This window comes from Phoxinus phoxinus (assembly GCF_949152265.1).
Source record: "Phoxinus phoxinus genome assembly, chromosome: 8".
NCBI lineage: Eukaryota > Metazoa > Chordata > Actinopteri > Cypriniformes > Leuciscidae > Phoxinus > Phoxinus phoxinus.
Genome location: NC_136883.1, coordinates 15386479 through 15409741, shown reverse-complemented (window position 1 = coordinate 15409741; position 23263 = coordinate 15386479). Strand labels below are relative to the sequence as shown.

The following is a 23263-nucleotide window of genomic DNA, read 5'->3' as shown; positions in this document are numbered from 1 at the left end:
GAGCTGAGAAACCAGTGAGATTAGAGAATGCAGCTGAGGGTTAGAAGAATGTGTTAGCAAGATTTTAGCCGTTTCTCAATACCAAGTACGCAAACTTCGGACTTTGGAAAAGAGGCAGAGTTGTAGCATATTTCGTTTTATTGTTGCCTAAAATATACATAAAGAGATAAACGGAGTAGCCAGAGTGCGCTGAGTGACGCGATCAAGTGACGCTGTTCCATTTGCAGAATAACTGGACTTGTGTCCTTTGGAGTTCGTTCTCCTGAGTCGAACTTGGCAAGTCCGAACCACCAAGGACGCAAGTCCAGTTATTCTGCAAATGGAACAGTGGTGTTCTTGATCGCGTCACTCAGCACGTTTTGGCTACTCGGTTTATCTCTTTATGTATATTTTAGGCAACCGAATAAAACGAAATATGCTACAACTCTGCCTCTTTTCGTCAACAATAAAACTAAATATGTTATAAAACACCACTCTACCTCTTTTCATTTTAAAAAAATCTTGAAAACATATTAGCCTAATGGCCACACAAATGTGGTTCAGGCATTGAACATTGATTATATTCACTGCATATATTTATAACAACATGAAATATAAAACACAACCCAACCCTGCTTCTTTTTGTTTTCATTTTAAAAAATATTAAACATTATTGATTTTTATTGACATTTAACAAACAGAGACAGGGTTGTGTCATTTTATTTTATTGTACATATAGTGAAGAGAATGTTGAAATAAATATAAAAAATAATTTTAAAATATATTTTAAAGTACCGGTATATTAAATAAAATTACACAACCCTGTCTCTTTTTGTTAAATGTCAGTTTTAATTATCAATAATATCCAGTATAAAAGTATAAGTAGCCTAAAAGGTATAAGAAGCTACAATGAGAAATAAAGCAAACAATTCAGTCAAACATAAGTAAGCTCTCTAATAGGCTACAAAGTTAAATAGCCTAAATATATAAAGTTATGAAACTTCACTTTGCCCTCAGCCAAAACGATTTGCCATGGAACAAACACTCTTGGTTACTCGCGTAACCTCTGTTCTCTCTAGATGAGGGAACGAGTGTTGCGCTACGGGAAAATCCCTTTTCTCGAGAATACTGAAGCCAAAAATTATCCTTAATTTTGCATGAATTTAAAACGCATTGCTGCACAGAGCAGACCTAGGCAAGACTGGTCGCACTGCGGCAGCTGCTGCAACCTATCGGGGGACTGTACGTGATGTAAGCACCAATGAGGGCGCGGGCGCCCGTGCACGTCACATCCCACCAGAATGGGCGTGGCTTATGTCTATATAAGCTGAGTCCAGATAGGGTGTTCTTTGGTTTTTCATACTGAAGCGAAACCAGAATGTAGCATAAGCACGGCAGGGTTACGCAACACTCGTTCCCTCATCTGGAGAGAACAGAGGTTACGTGAGTAACCGAGAGTGTTCTCTTACGAGAGCACTCTCATGTTGCGCAAGTAGTCTTACGCTACAGGAACCCAATGTAAAACGCTGTGCGTGCTAGGGTCGTCCACACATGGCTCCAAGGGCATGTGCCCGGGGTACACATGATAGTGGGTAATATCTTAGGCCAACGAGGGGAGGGCCTAAGAGTATAACATAGCCATATATATGTAGAATATGTGCCTAGTACTGAGCTGCGTAATAAAACGATTTACACCGTTTTCCAGTCATGTTATCGTACTAGACTGAAAACAGCTTAGCTTGTAGGGCAGGAACTTCCAGGTTGTAAAACCTTATAAATGTAGACGGAGAGGCCCAGCCTGCCGCCATACAAATATCCTGGAGTGAAACCCCACTGGACCAGGCCCATGAAGAGGCCATGCATCTGGTGGAATGGGCTCTAATGCCCAAAGGGCACTGAAGTCAAGTCATTTTCATTTATATAGCGCTTTTAACAATGTAGATTGTTTCAAAGCTGCTTTACAGAGATAAACGTATAATTTAAGGTAACAGATTGTTTTGGCTTTATAGCGGTTCTTGAATAATGTTACTTTCCAGCTAAAGTTAGTTTTGATTGATTCACTTCCGTCGAAAGGATAATTTGTTATTAAATTAGGGGCTGCTAAGACGACACCGTCCTCTCTACACAGACTTTAAACGTGAACCTGTGATAAACACTGATGGCGCTCACGTGCGCATCAAGAATTAATTCTATAGTTATTGTGTTTGAATATATGTGCGCATGTTTGTAATTCTCTACAGACCAAGCCTATACAAACTACTTGTCCTGCCTATAAATAAATAAACTGAAGGCCTTTAGACTTATAAGCCAGAGCGATAGCGTCGACTATCCATCTGGAAAGGCTCTGTTTCTAGGTGGCAAGCCCTTTGGTGCGGCCACCGAACGAAACGAAGAGCTGTTCTGACTGCCTGAAAACTGCAGACCTTTCAACGTATTTTCTTAGCGCCCTGACTGGGTAGGGAAGATTTATGTCGTCCTCACTATCAGATCCTGGGAGGGCTGACAGGGAAATGACTTGCGCTCTGAACGGAGTGGAGAGCACTTTGGGGACATAGCCGTGTCTCGGTTTGAGAATGACTTTAGAGTCGTTAGGCCCAAACTCAATGCACGTGGCGCTCACAGAGAGCGCATGCAGGTCACCCACTCGCTTGACTGAGGCGAGAGCCACAAGGGGAGCAGTCTTAAATGAAAGATACCGCAAATCCACAGACTGAAGTGGTTCGAAGGGGCCGCCCTTCACAGCGTCCAGGACCGTGGAGAGGTCCCAGGTCGGAACCAGAGGGGGCCGGGTCGGATTTAATTTCCTAGCTCCTCTCAGGAATCGAATGATGAGATCGTTCCTTCCCAGTGGCTGGCCATGCATAGGTTGCTATGACAACCATGACAGCATTGCTATGACAGCTGTAAACGCTGCTATGGCCGCAACATACACTTTGAGCGTGGAGGGGGACCTGCCCTTATCGAACAGCTCCTGTAGGAAGGAGAGAATCTCCACAACGCTACAGCCTTGGAGGTAGGGGTGGGCGATATGGCAAAAATATCATATCACGATTTTATCACGATTCCTTTTCATGTTGGTTTTACTATTTTGCAAGTGACTGAGCATCACAGCCAAACTAATGTCCCTATTTTAAAAACAAAGCCTTAGGTAACAAAATATAAAATAAAAAAGAATGGCAGACATTTAGGCCAAAGTGGCGAAGATAAAAAATCTGTCATTTTCTTTGTTGTTAAAAATTAAGAACAAAGATACACATACACAACTTAATATACAAATTAAATAAACAGTGCTTTATTTTTTTCAGCTACAGGTGTATTTAACAGCATTGAAGAAAGTAATTCAATGAACAAATATGAAAATAAAACACAACATAGACTTCACTGTATAAATTTTACATTGCTTCTTATTAAAGCTACTATTAAAGTTCTCAGTCAAGAGTGAGTGAGATGCTCTTTGTATTTTGTTGTTTTATTAACAGGGATGGTTCTCCCAAAAATGTAAATTCTCTCAAGCCGTTTTAAACCCGAATAAGTCTCCCTCTTCTGTTGAAAATAAAAGTTATTTGGAGGAATGTGGGTAACCAAACAGTTGATGCACCCCAGAGACTTCCATAATAGTTTTTCCTACTATGGTAGTCAATGGGGACCAGCAACCGCCCGGTTAGCCACACTCCTCAAAATATCTTCTTTTGTGTTCAGCACAAGAAAGAAATTAATACAGGTTTGGAACAACATTAGAGAGTGAGTAAATAATGACAGAATTTTTATTTTTGGGTAACTGTCCCTTTAAGGACAAGCGGCTGCATGTTTACTATTAGGTCTACTGTCTCTTTAAGATCTGCGCGCAACGAGTCTACACGCATTTGACAAGCAGATTTTTTCTTAATTTTTTCTATTGTTCTTTAACTTTAGACATAACCAACTTTGTTTATGTAAACCTTGTGTGTATTTGACAGTATTAGCGCAATAAGACTCGAAAGATAACTTAGCCCAGTAACCAGACGCTGTTAGACAGGCTTTTAGTGCATGCGCGCGTCGGGTGTTTGCACTCAGAAAAGCGCCCGTTAGAACAGCACATCAGTAGCGAATGACCTGTTTAACCGGCAGGGCTTTAAAGCACATGCAAATAATTATTTTTTATGAACTACAGAGTCCCGTTCCTCTGCATTTCATGTGGATATACGTCGCGCTGTACAGTATGTTGAGACGGAGGCGCCAGAAATGCAAACTGATAAAATGCACGATCCTACGATATTTCTTCAAAAGCAGATCGTGGAGACATTTTAATCGTCCACGATCAAAAATCTTAATATCGCACACCCCTACTTGGAGGCGTAGAGCCGTCTAGTAGAGGGCGCTCTAGCCTGTGTGATTGTGTCTAGCACTCCCACTGGGAGATCAGCGGGTACCCGTTGATGGTCCATACGTGCAGAGCCCATAAGTTGGGGCGCGGGTGCCAAATCGCACCCCCGGCCTGGGAGAGGAGATCCCTCCTCGCCAGAATCGGCCATGGGGTCGTGCTCACTAGCTGCATCGGCTCCGGGAACCTACGAGGAGCACAGAGCATTCGCTCTCCCTGATTCGCTTGATCACTTGTGGTAACAGTGCGATTGGGGGAAACGCATAGAGCAGACGGCTGGGCCATATATGGGCCCTTTCTTTCGTGAAAAATGTTGGGCAGTGCGCGTTCTCTGAAGAGATCGATTTCCGCTCTGCCAAAGGTGTCCCATAGTAACTGGAATACCTGAGAGTGCAGGGACCATTTCGCTGGGGAAACATTGTCTCTGGACAGCATGTCCGGACCCACATTCTGTTGGCCTGGCACGTGCGCTGCTCTTAGCGAGCGCAGATTGTGCTGAGACCACACAAGGAGACGTTCCGCCAGTGTGTGGAGGCTACGTGATCTGAGACCGCCCTGGCGGTTTATGTAAGATACCACTGCCATGTTGTCTGTGCGGACTAAGACATTGTGGTCCTTTCCGAAGGGGAGAATTCCTGGCTGGGAGACAGCGAGCTCTTGGTCTAGTTGATTTGGAGACCCAAATCCTGTAAGTGGCTGAGTAATAAAGCTTTGTGGGCTATCAGCTCTGCCTCTGACTGCTCTAGAATTAGCCAGTCGTCCGAATAGTTCAATATTCGCATCCCCCGTTGTCTCAGGGGAGCGAGCGCCGCGTCCATGCACTTCGTGAATGTACGAGGTGCCAAAGCTACGGTGTACTGAAAGACCTGTGACGGGGCGTTATTTGAATCTGAATGTAGGCATATTTCAGATCTACTGAGATAAACCAGTCTCTCGGGCGAATTTGCGCAAGAATTTGTGTGGTCGTGAGGGGGGAGGCGGCCTGTGGCGGCTTATAGAGCGCGAGCGCTGCTAAAACTACCTGGGCTGACGGCGCTGTGAAGCTGGTGGTGGTGGCGAATATACTTGGCCGGCAAATATAAGATGGCCGGCTTCTGTCTGCAAGGCAGATGGCTCGTCCCGCTGAAAAGGCTCTTCGCCGGCGCAGGCTTTTCCAGAGAACAGCGATGTGAAGTGAAAATCAAAGAACACCCTATCTGGACTCAGCTTATATAGACATAAGCCACGCCCATTCTGGCGGTACGTGACGTGCACGGGCGCCCGCGCCCTCAATAATATTCGCTGCAGAGTTGATAGTTATGGCCCGTTCAATTAAGCGCTAGACGATTAATCTGATCTAGCTGTAAAACGGTGATTGTCAAAATTCCCTATGAATATAATTAATTCTCTTTGAGCTAAATTTAAACAAAGAAGGGATTTATTGCACTCACATAAAAATAACTGTTCCCAGATTTGAACGTAGTGCTAATTTCTGATGTTAAAATTGTTAACTTTATTAAGACACAACCTTCAAATGTTCATATTTTCTCAGCTATTTGATCTATAAAAAAAGGTGCTGATTATTGTATTAAAGAGGTCATGACATGAGAAACTAAATTTGCCTTGATCTTTTGGTATATAAGAGGTCTTTGTACCATTAAAACGTCCCGCAAGTTTCATAGCTTAAGACGTCCTCCCCATTATAAACGAATCATTTATTTAATCAAGCTCTAAATACAGCTCGTTCTGGATCCATGGTAAAAAGTGACGTCACGGTACGAAGTGACGTACCAGCGTTTGCATATGACCGCCTCCAGCACATGACAACTACGCTTTAAGCGCAAGACAACTACGCTCATTTCGTATCATTGTCGCGCCCGGGCGCTGCGCGCCTCACAAGTGTTCAGTCGACGGACAGCGAGCCGAGTGGGTCTGTGTTCAGGGAAATGACGATGCCACGCAGATGTGCTGTTCCTGGCTGTGGACAAACAACATCTTTGAATACGCTGCGAAAGATCCAGACGTCAGGGAAAAATGGATGCACTTTATTTTTTTGCGGACGTCTCAGTCACGGCAGTGTTAGTTTAAGCGTTTGTTCTATACATTTGAAGGATGACTGTTTTGAGAACAAATCCCAAAATGATGCTGGCTTTGCCAGAAAACTGTTGCTCAAAGATAAGTCTGTGCCGACTATTCTGGGCTCAACAACGACGACGCAAACTGTAAGTAATGTGTTTAAAACTTTAAACTACTTTTTAAATACGCCGAATCCGCAAATGTTCTGGCTGGGGGCGTTAATAATTGATGCATAGGCACTGACGTTAGCCAATCATAACAGTGGCCGTTAACACTGAACTCTTAAAGGGGAAACACCCCCAAAACAGACTGTTTGAATCAGAGGATGAGAAACAGGGTGGGAAAAGGTCATAAATCACTACATTTTAAAAGTTGTTTTGTAAAAAAAAATATAGTAATACTATATTTGCACCTAAGGGAACATGATGATAAAATAAATAAAAAAACATGTCATGACCCCTTTAAAATACTAGTCTTACTATCGTATTTTCCGGACTATAAGTCACACTTTTTTTCATAGTTTTGCTGGTCCTGCGACTTATAGTCAAGTGCGACTTATATATAGAAATTAATTCATACTGACTGAGATGAACCAAGAGAAAACATTAACATTATTAGTTTTTATATGTTTTATTAATATATATTTCTATTTAATCGTTTTATTCTCCCGCAGCCCGCACACACAGAGTGAGTGCATTACCGCCCGCTCTCGCACTCGGCCATCAAATCTAGTCCCGCGCCGCACGTCTCTAGATCAAGGACCCGGTCCAAGTATAGCGGGAAATATCTGGCTCGGGCAGAGAATCTAATCTCTAAACAGGACAGAGTAACACGGCGGATATCGCTCATATACATTTTTTTGACGACGTAGTTAAGGCGGCAGGCGTGTGTTGCTTAGGCGGCCGTTTTTTTCCTCTTCATGACGCATTTTTTGACTGATGCGACTTAAGGCCAATTTATACTTCTACGTCGGGTTGTAACTATCCCGCCTTTTCGTCTCATAGACGATAAGTTACATAAAAAAGGGGAATTCATTTATATCAATAGTTGTGTTAAAAAACTAAGAGTCTCAATAAGGGAGTGAAAACATAGTGTATATATTGAAAATAAAGAATGCCAATAACAATAAACATACGGAGGAAACCCAAAACAACTTTGCTAATCCAAGCTCATTACTGAAAACAAACAAATAAACCAATCAAACTCCAACCCAACATAATGTAACAGTACTATCTAAACACTGCAACACAAATAAACCAAAACAAGCAAAATGAGGTATGGAAGATGTAACTGCAATATGAGGAAAGAAATACAGTCTGTAATGCAAATCTTCTTATCTGAATCGTCGAAAGTCCCAGTCTTTGAAATGTCCCAGCGAGCAGTGAAGATGTGCACCAACTTCAAATAATTCCACCGGCGTAATCCAACACAGGTAACATAATCCAACACAGGTAGAAGTAGATATCATTACACCTCTTGTTTTCTCCTAAAGCCCCATTATAGAGTCCTCCTTGAGCTTCCATGCAAAACATCATTAAACCCCCATCACCATGCTTTCATCTCTCTTCCTCTATGCTACCTCAACATTAAATACATCTCCTCTCTTTATTGCCCTCTTGAGGCCATGGTGAACAATTTCACCCTTGTAACAGGGTAAACTGTTACATACTTCCCCCTTCACTGGAAGAGTTTACCACACCATAAAAGGGTTTCAAATTTTGTACATGAAATTTGTCAAGAACCAGAGGGGCATCCAGAAATGAAACTGAATAATTTACAGGACCCAACCGTTTACAAACTTTTGCTGGACCCTTCCATCTTGCTGCCAATTTTACCATATGACCTTCCTCTGCCCTGGACAAAGGGTGAGCCCTAACCCAGACCAGATCTCCTTCTTGAAAATCCTCCACCTTCCTCCTTCGATCGTAGTTCCGCTTCTGTTTATGCTGAGCTTTTACAACATTCTCTCTCATGATTTCCACCAGCTTTTGTTGTTTCTCCAATAGCTCATAGGTAGGGCTGTCAGGGTGAGGTGGTGTTGGTATAGCTCTTTCAAGAGGACCCTTGAGAAGACGCCCAAGAGCAATCTCTGCTGGAGTAAATCCCGTACTTTCTTGCCAAGCGGAGTTTATGGCAAATCTGAATTCTGGCAACCATCTGTCCCAGTGTCGATGGTGATCTTTCACATAAGATGCCATCATTGTTTTCAAAGTATGGTTGATCAGCTCTGTCAGATTGGTCTGTGGGTGGTAGGCGGTGGTCAGCTTTTGAACTACTCCCCATTGTTGACAGACTAAGGTGAGGAGACGAGATGTAAATTGAGCGCCTCGATCGGACACAAGGTAAGCAGGGGTACCCCAGCGAGTAAATATCTCCTCAACCAAGATTTTTGCCACTTGTGGTGCTTTAGCTGTCCGCATTGGGAACATTTCCACCCATTTGGAGCAGTAGTCTACCACCACAAGGAGGTATTCATGTTGTTTAGTACTTCTGGGAAATGGACCCATAAAATCTACACCCAGCATGTACCCAGGCTCCACCACTGGGGTTGACTGTAACTGTCCAGACAATTTAGTGATTGAGGGTTTGTATTGTTGGCATACTTGGCAGTCTCTACAGTATTTCCAGACATCTTTCCGTATACTTGGCCAGTACACCACTTCCAGCAGCCGTAGGAGAGTTTTCAACCTTCCGAGACGTCCACTCAAAGGACTATCATGAGCAAACTTCAAAATTTCCTCCCGGAAACATGTCGGAATGACTAACTGAAACTTCTGTCCCTGCTGCTGGCTTGGCACACTACGGAATAAATATCCATTTTCAATGGTGTAATGTATTTTTGAAAGGTCACGGTCAATTTGAGGTGTAACTTTGACCATCATTTCTTTGACTTCATGGTCTTTCTGTTGTGCTTCAACTAACCCATTCCAATCGATCTGAAGACTTGCATGATTATCCAACACTTTTGGGGCTCTGCATACAACAAGCATTGCTGGAGAAGTTAGGTCATCCTCAGTGGTGGAGACATCTTCACTTCTGGACAAGGTATCAGGTACGATATTACATTGCCCCTTCCGATACTTCACCTCAAAGTCAAAACTCTGGAGCCGAATGGTCCATCGTGTTAGTCTGGAGGAAGGTTTTGGATGGTTAAAGACCCAAGATAAAGCTGGATGGTCGGTGATAACCTCAAAGCGTTGCCCTTCAAGGTAAGGTCTCCACTTTTCCACAGCCCAGATTACGGCAAGACACTCCTTTTCAGACACTGAATATGCTATTTCAGCACCATGTAGTAATCTGGACGCATATGCTACGACATGTTCCTCGCCTTCATACTCCTGGGTCAACACGGCTCCCAGACCCACTTGGCTAGCATCGGTCTGAACTCTGAATGGTTTGTAGAATGCTGGAGGGCTCAACACTGGAGCTCTGGTAAGTGATTGCTTTATGTCGTCAAAAGATTTCTGGCACTCTTCAGACCAAACCCACGTAGCGCCTTTTCGTTTCAAGGCATGCAAAGGTGCGGCTCTCTCAGCAAAACCAGGAATAAATCGCTGATACCATCCAGCTAGGCCAAGAAATCTCTGTACCTCTTTGAGTGACTGAGAGGTTGGGAACTCCCTTACAGCTCTCACCTTTTCTGGATCCGTCTTCACACCTTCAGCTGACACCACATGTCCCAAAAATATAAGGGATCTCTGAACCAGGTTGCATTTCTTGAGGTTAAGCGTTAAACCTGCTTTCTGAAGACAGCTGAAAACTTGTGTGAGGTGTTCTAGATGTTCTTCTTCACCCTTAGAATAAACAACGATGTCGTCTATATATACGAAACAACACTCCCCTTTTAAGTCCTTCAACACCAACTCCATCAACCTTAGGAAAGAGGCAGCAGAATTTTTTAGACCAAAAGGAAGACGGAGAAATTCGTAAAGGCCTGAGGATGTAACGAATGAGGTCTTGGGAATACTGACTGACTCCATATCCAGCTGCCAGTATCCACTTTTCAGATCCAAGGTACTGAACACTGTGGCTCCATGCAGTGATTCTAGGATCTCTAGGATTTGAGGCATTGGATAGCAGTCCAGGTAAGTCTTTGCATTTAGACCCCTGTAGTCAATACAGAATCTTTTACTTCCATCTTTCTTTGGTACCAGCACTACCGGAGAGGCCCAAGGAGAGACCGATGGACGAATAATACCTTTAGCCAACATCTCTTGAACGTCATGATTTATAATGTTGTCTTTCTCTTGAAACCCGATACGGCCTTTTCCTGATGGGAACTTCATTGTGGGTGATGATGGAATGCCTCACAATCTTAGTGTGCCCAATAGCAGTGGTGCACACTGTTGGCCATTCTCTCTTGATCCCTTGCAACGAAACCTTATACTTATCAGTGGTGTCAGCTGCTTGCACAAGTTGATGGATTAAATGGTTGGTCTCTATGATGTCTGGAGGAAGAGGTACAGCAAGGTAAAAGTTTAGGTGAGGTGGGCAGCATGATTCTTTGGTAACAAATGGATAGACTTGATCTTTTTCATCTGAAGCACTGGGCAGGATATACTGAGATCTAGAGAAATCCAGAATGATCCCAGAAAACATAAAAAAATCCATTCCCAAAATGAGAGGAAATGTCAAATCAGAATCCTTCATCACATATAAGGTGACTATGAACTTTTGTCCTAACACCTCACCTTCCCAGTCTGAACGTCCTAATGCAGTCTGAACTTGTCCATTGGCTAGTAAAAATGTCTGTCGTCCACTAGATTTCCACTTCTGCTTATACTCCAACTGCCTCCAACAGGACTCTTGGATCAAAGAGAATGTACTTCCCGTGTCTAGCATGGCATGGAAATATCGGCCCCGTAGAAGAATAGGCAGGGTAAGCATCCTCACCTCTTGTTTACTAGGCTGGGTAATAAATGGTTCCGACTGTATGGTATTAGTACTTGCCATGGACGACCGGGTTGATGGATTTTGTACATGCTGTCTTCCTTTGGGATTCTGAATTTATGCTGCTCCAGTATTTTTTTGATTCCTCAAAGTCCCTTTCAATCTGGGTTCCAATCCTTACCAGCTCACCCACACTCTTCACTGTTCCTCGAAGCAAACTAGCTAGCCTTGGGTTGCAGTTCCTTAGGATAGCTTGGATGACTTCTTTTTCAGGCATGTCCCTCCTATACCTGAGACATAAAGCACGATACTGGAAAGCAAAGTCCCGGATACTCTCTTGTACTCCTTGTTTCCTTTCTCTCAGCACTCTTGCAGCTTCCGCCTCATAGTCCTCAGTTAAGAACGACTTCAGGAAAACTTCTTTGAACTGATTCCAGGAACTCACGTTTCTCCTCTCAGCTGCCCACCAGGCCTTTGCAGTTCCTTTTAACACAGAAGAGAGAGTAGCAAACAACTCTACCTCACAAAGAGGTCGTAGAGCTAAATATTCTTCACATTTCTCAACATAAGACATGGGATCATCAGCCGCATCTTCACCAAACCGTGGAAACTCAATATCAACAGGAGGACGGTGTGAGATGGATGTAGATGAGAATGGATAATGACTTCTTTGCACATTGTAAGTTTTATTGGAGATATGAGAGACTGCAGGATCAGAAAGTGAACCTTGGTTTAGATTTACTGGAGTAGATGTTGAGGGTATGCAAGCGTTGATCTTCCTGTCCATCTGGATATCACGTCTAGCAAGGCAATCAACCATTGTCTTCCCCAGGCCTTGTATGTCTAACTCCAACTCCTTCTTAACCCTCTCACAAGCTCTTTCAACACGATAGGACAGTTTATCCTCTACTGCGCTGCATCCACATTCTAATTGGTCCCTGGTAACACCCTCACTCACCTTCTGCATACACCTTGTCAACTGCTCTTCCAAAGAAACAGCTCTTCTCCTAAGATCTTCCACCAAGTCTTGGTCAATTATCTCAGTTTCTGGTGGTGGTGGTGGAAGAGGTAGGTTGATATCATCATCCTCTGCTTCACAGTTATCACTCTCTGCCTCTGGCTCACCATCAGAATCTATATAGAGGCCACTAAATGTAGTAATAAGTTCTCTCGCAGGCTCTCTTCTAGCAACGAATGGTCCGGCGGTGAAATCTGGATTAAACTCAAACTCACCTTCTGTACCAGAACAGAGGTCAGCCATGGCAGTAGAAACTCTTTGTATTTTTATATTTACCAAACAACAACCTACAAATTGTCCCCGTACGGGCCACCACTATGTAACTATCCCGCCTTTTCGTCTCATAGACGATAAGTTACATAAAAAAGGGGAATTCATTTATATCAATAGTTGTGTTCAAAAACTAAGAGTCTCAATAAGGGAGTGAAAACATAGTGTATATATTGAAAATAAAGGATGCCAATAACAATAACAATAAACATACGGAGGAAACCCAAAACAACTTTGCTAATCCAAGCTCATTACTGAAAATAAACCAATCAAACTCCAACCCAACATAATGTATCAGTACTATCTAAACACTGCAACACAAATAAACAAAAACAAGCAAAATGAGGTATGGAAGATGTAACTGCAATATGAGGAAAGAAATACAGTCTGTAATGCAAATCTTCTTATCTGAATCGTCGAAAGTCCCAGTCTTTGAAATGTCCCAGCGAGCAGTGAAGATGTGCACCAACTTCAAATAATTACACCGGCGTAATCCAACACAGGGAACATAATCCAACACAGGTAGAAGTAGATATCATTACACCTCTTGTTTTCTCCTAAAGCCCCATTATAGAGTCCTCCTTGAGCTTCCATGCAAAACATCATTAACCCTCTGGGGTCTAAGGTGTTTTTGGGGTCCTTGAGATGTTTTGACATGACCTGATATTTGTATTTTTTTCAGTTGCTTATAAACATATTAATGGCAAAGGTGTAATTACACGCTATTCAGCACGAACATGACTATCATAATATGTGAGCAACATGTATGTACATGTTTGCATTTTTGAGAGAATATTATTTATGCGTGGTTATTCAAAAAACTCAAACTTAAATGTTCTGATATAAGACCACAAACGACCAACTTCACATATTCCCACAATACTTTTGACTAATGGATCTTGTCGGCTAGAGTATTTACTTCAAAATGATCTGAAAATCATCCGGGCTAATCGTTCACATTAAACAATAGATTGATTTAAATTTTGTAAGACACTTTTTGTTTGGAAAGGCAATATGCAGGGGGGCGTGAATGATCCAACAAGGTCATGAATAATGTCCTAATTCACACCTGAAGACAAAGAAGACCTGAAGATACTAATGAGCCTTAGGTGTCACTGAGCCACAACAAAGAATGCAAAGACAACACACACACATATATACATACATACATACATACACACACACACACACACACACACACACACACACACACACACACACACACACACACACACACACATATATATATATATATATATATATATATTACTACAGAATTGGTTCAGAGTTGGAAACATCTTGAAAAAAAGTGTATTTTTCCACAAACTGTGTATGCTTGCAAATTGTATAATATCCAAGGTAAACATTTCTAGTAATTGTGCAGTTAATTCTCATTCGTATTTTCAGAAAGTTTTGGATTATGTAGGCTATCCTCTCCCCAAATTTGTCACTAATAAAACACAAAAATAATTTAAAGAGAAGGCTTATATTGACCTTTTAAGATTTTGTTTGCACCTTGTAAATTAGGTTTTGATGTGGCAGTACAAACTTTATAATCTATCCAAAACGAAATGTTGTCTTTCATATTTCGTCTGTAACATATCGTCTTTTATAATATAGCCTATATTAGGGCATAAATGTTAATTTGCAGTTTAATATGTTGCTTATACAAAGACATTTTATTTCAACGTATTCAGTCGATTTTTACTCATCTCAGTAGGCAATAGATATTTCATTCACACACACAGACATGCGCGAGCTGTAGGCCTAGGCTAGTAAACAAACGCATGCATATGTGCCGTTCATTCATTCAAACACAGAAACGTGATTCAAATTTAAACAGTCTTTTGCGGATTACAGATACCATTTCATATCGCGATTAGAACAAAGCACTTACTGATGATCTGCAGCTGGATCCGTTGTTAGGCTACTCCAGCACGTTTGAGGTAAAATTTCCAGGATTATCACGATATTATTATTCCTCACTACAGTGCGTTTTCCAGCTGTTGTGGGCGTTGACTGGTTTGCATTGCATGTGTTGCTTCAGATCTGCGTTTGAATAGCAGCGCGCTCTCGATGGGCGTGTCACATTAGCAGAGTAATGAGGTGCCAGAACGATAATGAGCACGGCTGATCTCTCGCTCTTTTTATATAGATTACATAAACAGAGAATATTTGTTTTAGTTTTGAATTAGATAATTTAAAACTACACACTTAAATGATTATAGAGATATATAGCTCATGTCTGAGTGAATAGTATTCGCTGAGATTTGTTTAAATTTAGAGACGTGCTTCAGAAAAAAAGTTCACGGAGACGGAGAGGCATAAAGCACTCCCTGTTTACTTTCTTTATTTTACAAAAGCACAATGTTTTATTTCGATTGTAAGTGGACACATAAAAAAGTAGACATTTAACAGCTTATTTTTTCATATTTCTTAAGTCTGTATGACCAAAACCGACAAAGTATTTTAGGTCTATTTTGCTGCTATGTAAAAAAAAACGAGCAAAACGCGCCCGCGCGTTTGCCGACCTCAGAGGGTTAAACCCCCATCACCATGCTTTCATCTCTCTTCCTCTATGCTACCTCAACATTAAATACATCTCCTCTCTTTATTGCCCTCTTGAGGCCATGATGAACAATTTCACCCTTGTAACAGGGTAAACTGTTACAGGGTGCGCGCAGTAGGTACGGCGTAGCATACGCATAGACGTGTACCATACGCTGTACCCTGACACCCACCTCCTCAAAAATGTAACTACACGTCGCGACGACACGGACCTCAAGATCTGTGATTGGTCGGCTTGGTACCATTGCGTTTCCTCCTCCGTGTTTCCGGCGTGTTCTTCTGCACCGCCCGCCATTTTTAAATTCAGAAGTTCTGTAAATTCAGAAATTTCACTAAAATTGACTGTTTTTCCAACTCTATAAGCTCCAGCTCCAACATGATCCACTCTCTTTCAGTCGCCATTGCTTGTAGTAGCCAAATCAAAACAGCCACGAGGAATCTATACACAGTGGAACATTAAAACCCGCCCCCGCCAACTAGCGTTTCGGCGATGTAACTGCAGAGCAACGCAGACATAAACGCAGAAGTATAAATGCTCATGACGGCGTCGCCTAACGTGCGTAGCCTACAACGTACACTACGGCGTACACCCGACGCAGAAGTATAAATCAGCCTTTATACTATGGAGCGACTTATAGTCCGGAAAATACGGTACTCGAAATATAATTTACTATTTTTTATCTTTTTCTTTTTTTTTCAGGGTGGCTGCATCTCAAAGCTGGGGAACTTCATTCTGAATCACTTGCAGATCATTGGTGCGGTGGGAGTGGGCATAGCCTGTGTGCAGGTCAGCTGAAGCACTGCAAAGTGTAGAGGACACATGTACATACTGTAGCTGAACACTTGCACTTTAGCCACCCTTAAAATTGTATCATGTACTTTAAATACTAAAACCGAATGCGTAATACAAACTTTTTTTTGTATCACCACTTTTACCATGATTGACAGAGAGTCAAAGTCCTGTCACCCCTGATTGACATGGCAGGATGTGTCAAACATTTATTGGTTGGATGTGAATTTCTGTGCCTGTCCCAATAATCACACTTGCACGACGTATTTCAATACGTCACACGTATTTCAATACATGCACTTTAAATGAAACTTCGAAATGTCTGTTCAGAAGTTCCTATGTAACAAAAGACAATTTATGAACCCTCTGGAGTCAGCAAAGGCACATTTTACAGTGCGCAATCACTTTATTCCTGATAACAGTGGAAACTGCTTAATTTGGGCACACCCACGAATAGTGCTGTGTTGAAAAAATCGATTCACCAATTCTAAATCGATTTTCATATTAATTTCTAAAGATCGATCCGTAACTCAGAGGATCGATTTAATAACAGGCCTACATTTTCCCCATAAACACACTGAGACACGGCGACCGGCGGCGCTGCTAATGCGGTTTCTCTGAATCCACTTGTTGACAAGAAAGGAGGAATGAATCGTTCACTTAGCGCATTTTTTGCGCGCGTCCCCTTGGAATTATAAGGTTCTATCTGACATTTTTGTCAAAATTGAGTTATTCACATATTCTTATTCTGTGACAACTTATTTACATTATGTGATGTTGTTTTTTAAGTTGTGTAAATTTTGGAACTTTTTATTTAGAAAATAAAAAGGTTCTTTCTACACAGTCGAATGGAATGCAAAAACTTTAAAACTCAATATCTCAAAACCAGTCAGAATGCAGATAGAACCTTATAATTCCAAGGGGACGCGCGTGCAAATTCGTTTTCCAGGCGCGCCTCTGTTCATGGTTGCATAGCAACGGCAGACGCAAAGGGAAAGCACGCGCTTGTTGAGAGGAGAAAGCGGTGCGAACTTGTGCAAACTGCGCTCTCCATGATGACGAGGAAGTATCATCAAATAATTAATTGATTTCTAGCCCTTGCATTAGCTTTACTACTAGATATATTCATTGAGATGAGAAATAAAAAGCCGCCCTGTACAGCTATGATCAGCTGTTCGGCCGAGCTTTCCATGTTGTTACGGAAAGGCCGTAACAGGCTTGTTTTTGTCACATGACCTGTTGAGATGCATTGAAGTGCTTCTCACTGAATTTGCACGCGCATAAAACGCGATATGTGAACGGCCCCTAAAGTGGTATCGTGTGCGGTTTGTTGTATCTAGTTTAAAAGGCCTTTTAAATATGAACGCAGTTTTGGATTAAATAAAAGGACAGTCAATTAAGTCAAATAAAACACGTTTTATCTCCTGTTTAGTTGGTAACACTACATTAAGACACCATTCATTAACATTAATGCCTTATCTAACATCAATACATTGAGTGAACAATACATTTTTACAACATTAATGTATGTTTGTGAATGTTATTTAATACAAACACTTGATTGTTCATGAACAGTTAAAACTTTTGATTTTAAAAATATAAGATCGGATCAGATCGAATCGAATCGAATAATGATAATCGATTCAAGATCTTGAGAATCGGAATCGAATCGATTCTTGAAATTTGAATCGATACCCAGCACTACCCACGAAGTGTGGGCTATTCATACAGTAAATTTCACTGTGATCCATGCAAACATGCAGAACAATAAGCCTTGAGGAAATTTCCCTCAGAAAAAGAAAGCAATCTGACACTGCTTGATCCAGCGGAGGATATCATTTCTGAAGAGTAAGTCATTTGTTCTTACTTACATTAATGTATCATTTTTACATAAATATGTGCTCTTTTTACTAGTTGGGCTTTCCGTAAACTAGATTACCAGAATTAAATGTGTGAAATCAAATAAAACAGGTTGAAATCTGAAATATATAGACAGAAATATGCAACTTTTCATTACATTTTAAATGTCGAAAAAAACAAGGATGTAAATTTTACGATCTATATTATGTAAGATATAGGGCTGTCAATTTTTTTGCGATTAATCACATACTTATTGTGAAATTAAGCATACATAATTTATCTTGTTTAACAAATTAATTTTGTCATTTGCTATATCCAGCAACGTAAACTATCAGATTGAAGGAAGATTCTCACAATTCAGTATTTTCTGCAAGCTTTTTTCAAGGTAAATGTAGGTGCCTTTCCAAAAAAGGACACTTGGAAACTCCAAAATGACACCTAATAACCAAATGATATGAAGAGTCCATATAATACATAAATGTATGCACACCAAAGCACACACGAAAAAACATTACAGAACAAATCTTTTCACAGTATGGACCACATGGAGATGCCAAAAAACGTCTTGACCCTGACTGCATATGCCTAGTACAGTTCACAAATCCATTCAGCATTACTAAATACAGCAACATACACATGACTACGGTTGGCGGAGAGAGCAGGCATGACGTGAACGGTTTCCGGCTCGGCAGGCATGATGTGAGCGGTCTCTGGTTTGGCAGGCATGACGTGAAGGGACTCGGGCTCGGCAGGCATGATGTGAAGGGACTCGGGCTCGGCAGGCATGATGTGAAGGGACTCCGGCTCGGCAGGCATGACGTGAAGGGACTCCTGCTTCCTGCACTGCCGGTGCATTTGTATTTAAGCCCTCATGTTTGCCATGTGTCTTTGTCAAGTCTTGTTCCACTGTAACTGCTGCTTGTAAGTTTATGTTCCTGTCTTTCATGTTCTAAGTTTTCATGCCATGCCATGTTTTTGTTTCATGTATGTTTTTGTGCAACTACTGGGTTCATTGTAGATCAAGTTTTCTGTAAAGTATTCACTTGATGCAAGTTGTAGAGAACCCAAGTATAGTTTATTTACCAACAAAAACAAACATGAAACAAAAACATGGCGTTGCATGAAAACTCAGAACATGAAAGACAGGAACATAAACTTAAAAACAGCAGTTACAGTGGAACAAAACTTGTCTAAGACACATGACAAACATGAGGGCTTAAATACACACAAGACTACTGACAAGGGACACCTGTGAACAATGAACCAATGACAACATGACACATCAGACAAGGGAACACATGGCAGGATGACATGACTAACAGGGAATCACATGACAGACATGGAAACATGACATGAACATGAAACGTGACCAAGACCAGACTAAATCGTGACACAAATAGAAAAAAAATACCCGTAAATTAAGAAAACATCTTCATCGGTTTCACAACACACGTGTGCTCCATATATTCACAACACAACCAAATACAGAAACGCGCTGCAAAAGTTCACAACACAACCAAATACAGAAATGCGCTGCAAATAACACAGACCACAGTGGAAATGTTTCAGGGGACCCCAATAAGTGACGCACTCGGCTGGGACGTGCTTATTGCTCGTGAGCATCCCTATGCCCTACTCCCTTCGAAGGGCAGACGCAGAGCCCTTGAAGTGGGACTTTGGAGTGAGCAGGGCACTAGTGTGCCATTATGTAGCCGTTTGGAATGCATTTGATGAAGGGAGCTACGAAAGACAACGTAATTTCCTCATTATTTTCACCTGGGATGTTCCCATGACAATGCAGCCATGGAGAATGACCATGTCCATCAGCTGAATAGCTGTTCAGATTCCCAGAACCCGCTTGAAAATAGGGGAAATAGAGCGTTTGAAGTAGCGGGCCCTGAGTTTAAATCTGCTCTGAAAACTCATCTGTTTGATTCAGCTTTTAATATGTACCGTAACTGGATTTGGTACTCATTGATCCTAAGTGATCATTGTTTGTTTTATTGTGTATTTTATTGACATTTTTGTACAGCACTTTGGTTGGTTGTCAGTCGGTAGTAAATGTGCTCTATAAATAAACGGAACTTAAACTTGAACTTGAACTTCTGCGCATACGCTGCCTGCACAGTCATTGCCTGATAGGACACAGCGAGACAACAAGTCAAGCTGCCTAAGGTTTGGGATATAGCCAGTGTGTCCCCTGGAGAACGGTTGAAGACCTCTGCAATAGAGGAAATTTTTGTTTTAAATCTATTTATTTGGGTCAAAAATATGACAATGGGAAAATATACTTACAGTTTGACAATGACATCCATATGCTCTTCTTTGTTTGGTATAAGGCTAAGTCTGGAAGCTCAACCCTAAGTTTTGTGTTCTGGGTGAGACCTCAGATTATTGATGACCCACAAGGATAGCACTAAGATTATGTTTTATGAGTATTGCATGTTTGCTTGATGCCTGAAACTTGTAAAACAACATCTATTCCCTGCAGATGTTAAGCACCTCATCAATTATTAGAAGCACTGCAATAAATAAATTATCTTTTGTTACAAAGGAACTTGTAAACAGGCATTTGGAGATTTATTTTAAAATGCAAAGTATTGAAAGTCAAAATGTGTAAATAAAGCTCAGTAAAAATAATTCAGTACTTGCATTTTTACAAATGTATGTAGTGTGTCCCATCGGGTAATCAAAAGCCCTACACACACTTGTGGTCTTCACACCCGCTTGAACACTGGCAAAATACATGGAAATACGACATGTAAGTAGACTAAGTGGTGTAGTGCAAAGATTGCAAGTATGAGTATTGGGACAGTTCCATAAATGCATGGTCACATCCTGCCATGTCAATCAGGGGGACAGGATCCTAATGACCCATCAATCTACAGGGAGTGACAGGGGTCATAAATGAAGGGCCATAAATCATCGATTTGACATGGTATATAATGAGTATAATATATATATTTTTTTGCCACGACAGTATGTACAGTATGATATTATATGGAATTGTATTAATATCATGCTTTTCCTCTCATACATTCTTTCAGATTTTCGGCATGTTTTTCACCTGCTGCCTGTACAGGAGTCTCAAAGCAGAGCCATACTGAAGAGACACAGCTCAACTACAGCATTAATCAATGAACATCATCCTCCATGTCATTTTTGTTTCACAAATTTTAAAGGTGAAGTATGTAGTTTCTGTGACACTATAGTGGCACCTAATGGAAATGCACCTTTCATGTGACGTGCATCCCCCAACTCAAACATCACAAATACATCTCTTATGTGTGCTTATGAAGGTATGTCTCAGCAGGTAAAAGTAAGCAACCGAGTAGACTGTTTAGAGCGAACGCAAGCGTCACGCTTAGGGATGGGAATTGATAAGGATTTAACGATTCCGATTCCATTATCGATATTGCTTATCGATCCGATTCCTTATCGATTCTCTTATCGATTCTCATTGGGTGAGGGAATAAGAACAAATTTGTTTGTTTGTATTAACTCGCTTTAATATCTGATCAGAAGACACAGCACAGAGCACATGTACACAAATTATGTGTAGCAACCTCAGAACAAACCTAAAAGTAGGTAAGCTACTTCTCAAAGGAAAGTCCAGGGACCTATAGCCGCAGTGTTTCTCAACCAGTATGCCATGGCACGCTAGTGTGTGCCTTGAAAGATTATGAAGATTAGAAGAGTGCCTTAGTGCCTTCGCATTCATTGGTCCAGACAAAAAACAAACAAACTGCCATTTATGTGCCATAAAAACGAAAAACACAGACTGAAAACAGTCAAGGAAGAGCTTGTGCCTTTTGGAATATTAACAGTGCTCATTTGGATTCAACCTGAAACAAAACGTGTGTGCGCTAGTGAGTGAGCGAGAGTGAGTGAGCGAGAGTGAGTGAGCGAGAGTGTGTGCGCGCGTGTGTGTGTGTGAGTGAGCGCGAGATAGTGTGTGAGTGAGCATGTGTGCGTTTGTGTGTGTGTGAGTGAGTGAGCGCGAGAGAGTGCGTGTGTGAGCGCGAGAGTGTGTATGTGCGCTTATGAGTGAGCGAGAGTGTGTGCGTGAGCGCGAGATAGCGTGTGAGCGCTAGTGAGTGAGTGTATATGTGCGCGCGCGCGTGTGTGTGAGTGAGTGAGCGCGAGTGTGTGTGTGTGCAGTGAGTGCGAGTGAATGTGTGTGAGACGGCACGCGATGGCTGGTCGGAAAGCAACATGGCGTCCCGTTAAAGGCCTCATTATACTTCTGCGTCGAACTTCTGCCTCTGCCATGTTTGCCGCGTTCTGAATCAAAACAACGCAGCGCGTGTGTGACGTCATGACACATTTGCAACGAGCGGAACCGATACGCGGAATCGATACGCAGGCATGCTAACGGTTCCAAGGAATCGATTCACTGGGCACCGGTTCTGAAGAAGAATCGGTTCTCGGTTCCCATCCCTAGTCACGCTTATAATAAACCCATCCAACATAGCTGCAATAGGCGCATTTTTTGACATGACGCACCACGATTGTTTGTGGCGGTCTACATTGGCACATGAAAGTAAACATAAACTGGTGCATTTGTGTTTTTGAACGGGTGCATGATAATCCTGTATGGTACTGAAGCGTCCATTGTTGCGTTTTATATCTCAGCACCCTGTTTGCTTTGACGTGTTTATGACCTGTTTAATCTTTGAACGTCTAAATGTAGCACATATTTGCTTGCACTTCTTTTTCCATGTCACGTGCGAGTCATGGTCCCACACTGGCTAAACACCCTCTTGCTCCGCCTGATACTGTAGACACTCCACTCTCACAATAGGTTGAGCTGGAAAGATGGATCTGAGCAGACCGCTCTCAATGTTTTAATTGAATGTTTTGAGGCTCAATGTTTATTTTTAGGGGAGATAAACCTATGAATGGCATACTAATAGTAGTCAATGAACCATAAACTGGATTAGGAGAATGTATTTTAACATAAAAAAATTACATACTTCACCTTTAAACAGAAAGGAAACACCTGAGGGATCTGTAGACCATCTCAAATTCTACTGAGCTAGAAAGTTAATTTAAATCCTTTATCTAAGTGGATATCCTTCATCTATTCTTATTGATTGAAGGGATTTTAAGAACTTAAAGTTTGGACTTTATTTTATATATGAAACCTTATATGTACTTGGTTTTTTTTTCTTTGTATGTGTGATCTCCCAGATCCTCAATCAAAATATTAAATCTCTGCCACAGAACCTTTTGTTCTTTGTTCCATTTAATGCTGCTGTGTTATTTATGCACCAATAATGGCATGAGGCACAGTTGCAAATATAAGTTTCAAAACACATGGAAGTATAAACAACAAAAGTCCTTGATAAAAAAAAGTGTACTATATATATATATATATATATATATATATATATATGTGTGTGTGTGTGTATATATATATATATATATATATATATATATATATACATACATACATACATACATACATACA

General features: G+C 41.4%; 1 protein-coding gene across 2 annotated transcripts in view; it reads left to right on the top strand.

The window, feature by feature from the left end:
• Positions 1 to 23018, top strand: part of cd151l (CD151 antigen, like) — a 67745-nt gene extending 44727 nt beyond the window's left edge. The window contains exons 7-8 of one of the 2 annotated variants that reach the window (XM_079620035.1): positions 15841 to 15927; positions 20838 to 23018. In XM_079620035.1, the coding sequence (XP_079476161.1) occupies positions 15841 to 15927; positions 20838 to 20897 (147 nt within the window). In that variant the 3' untranslated portion in view covers positions 20898 to 23018. The remainder of the gene's footprint in view (positions 1 to 15840; positions 15928 to 20837) is intronic. The other variant, XM_079620036.1, reaches the window with a different exon arrangement.
• Positions 23019 to 23263: the final 245 nt, after the last annotated feature.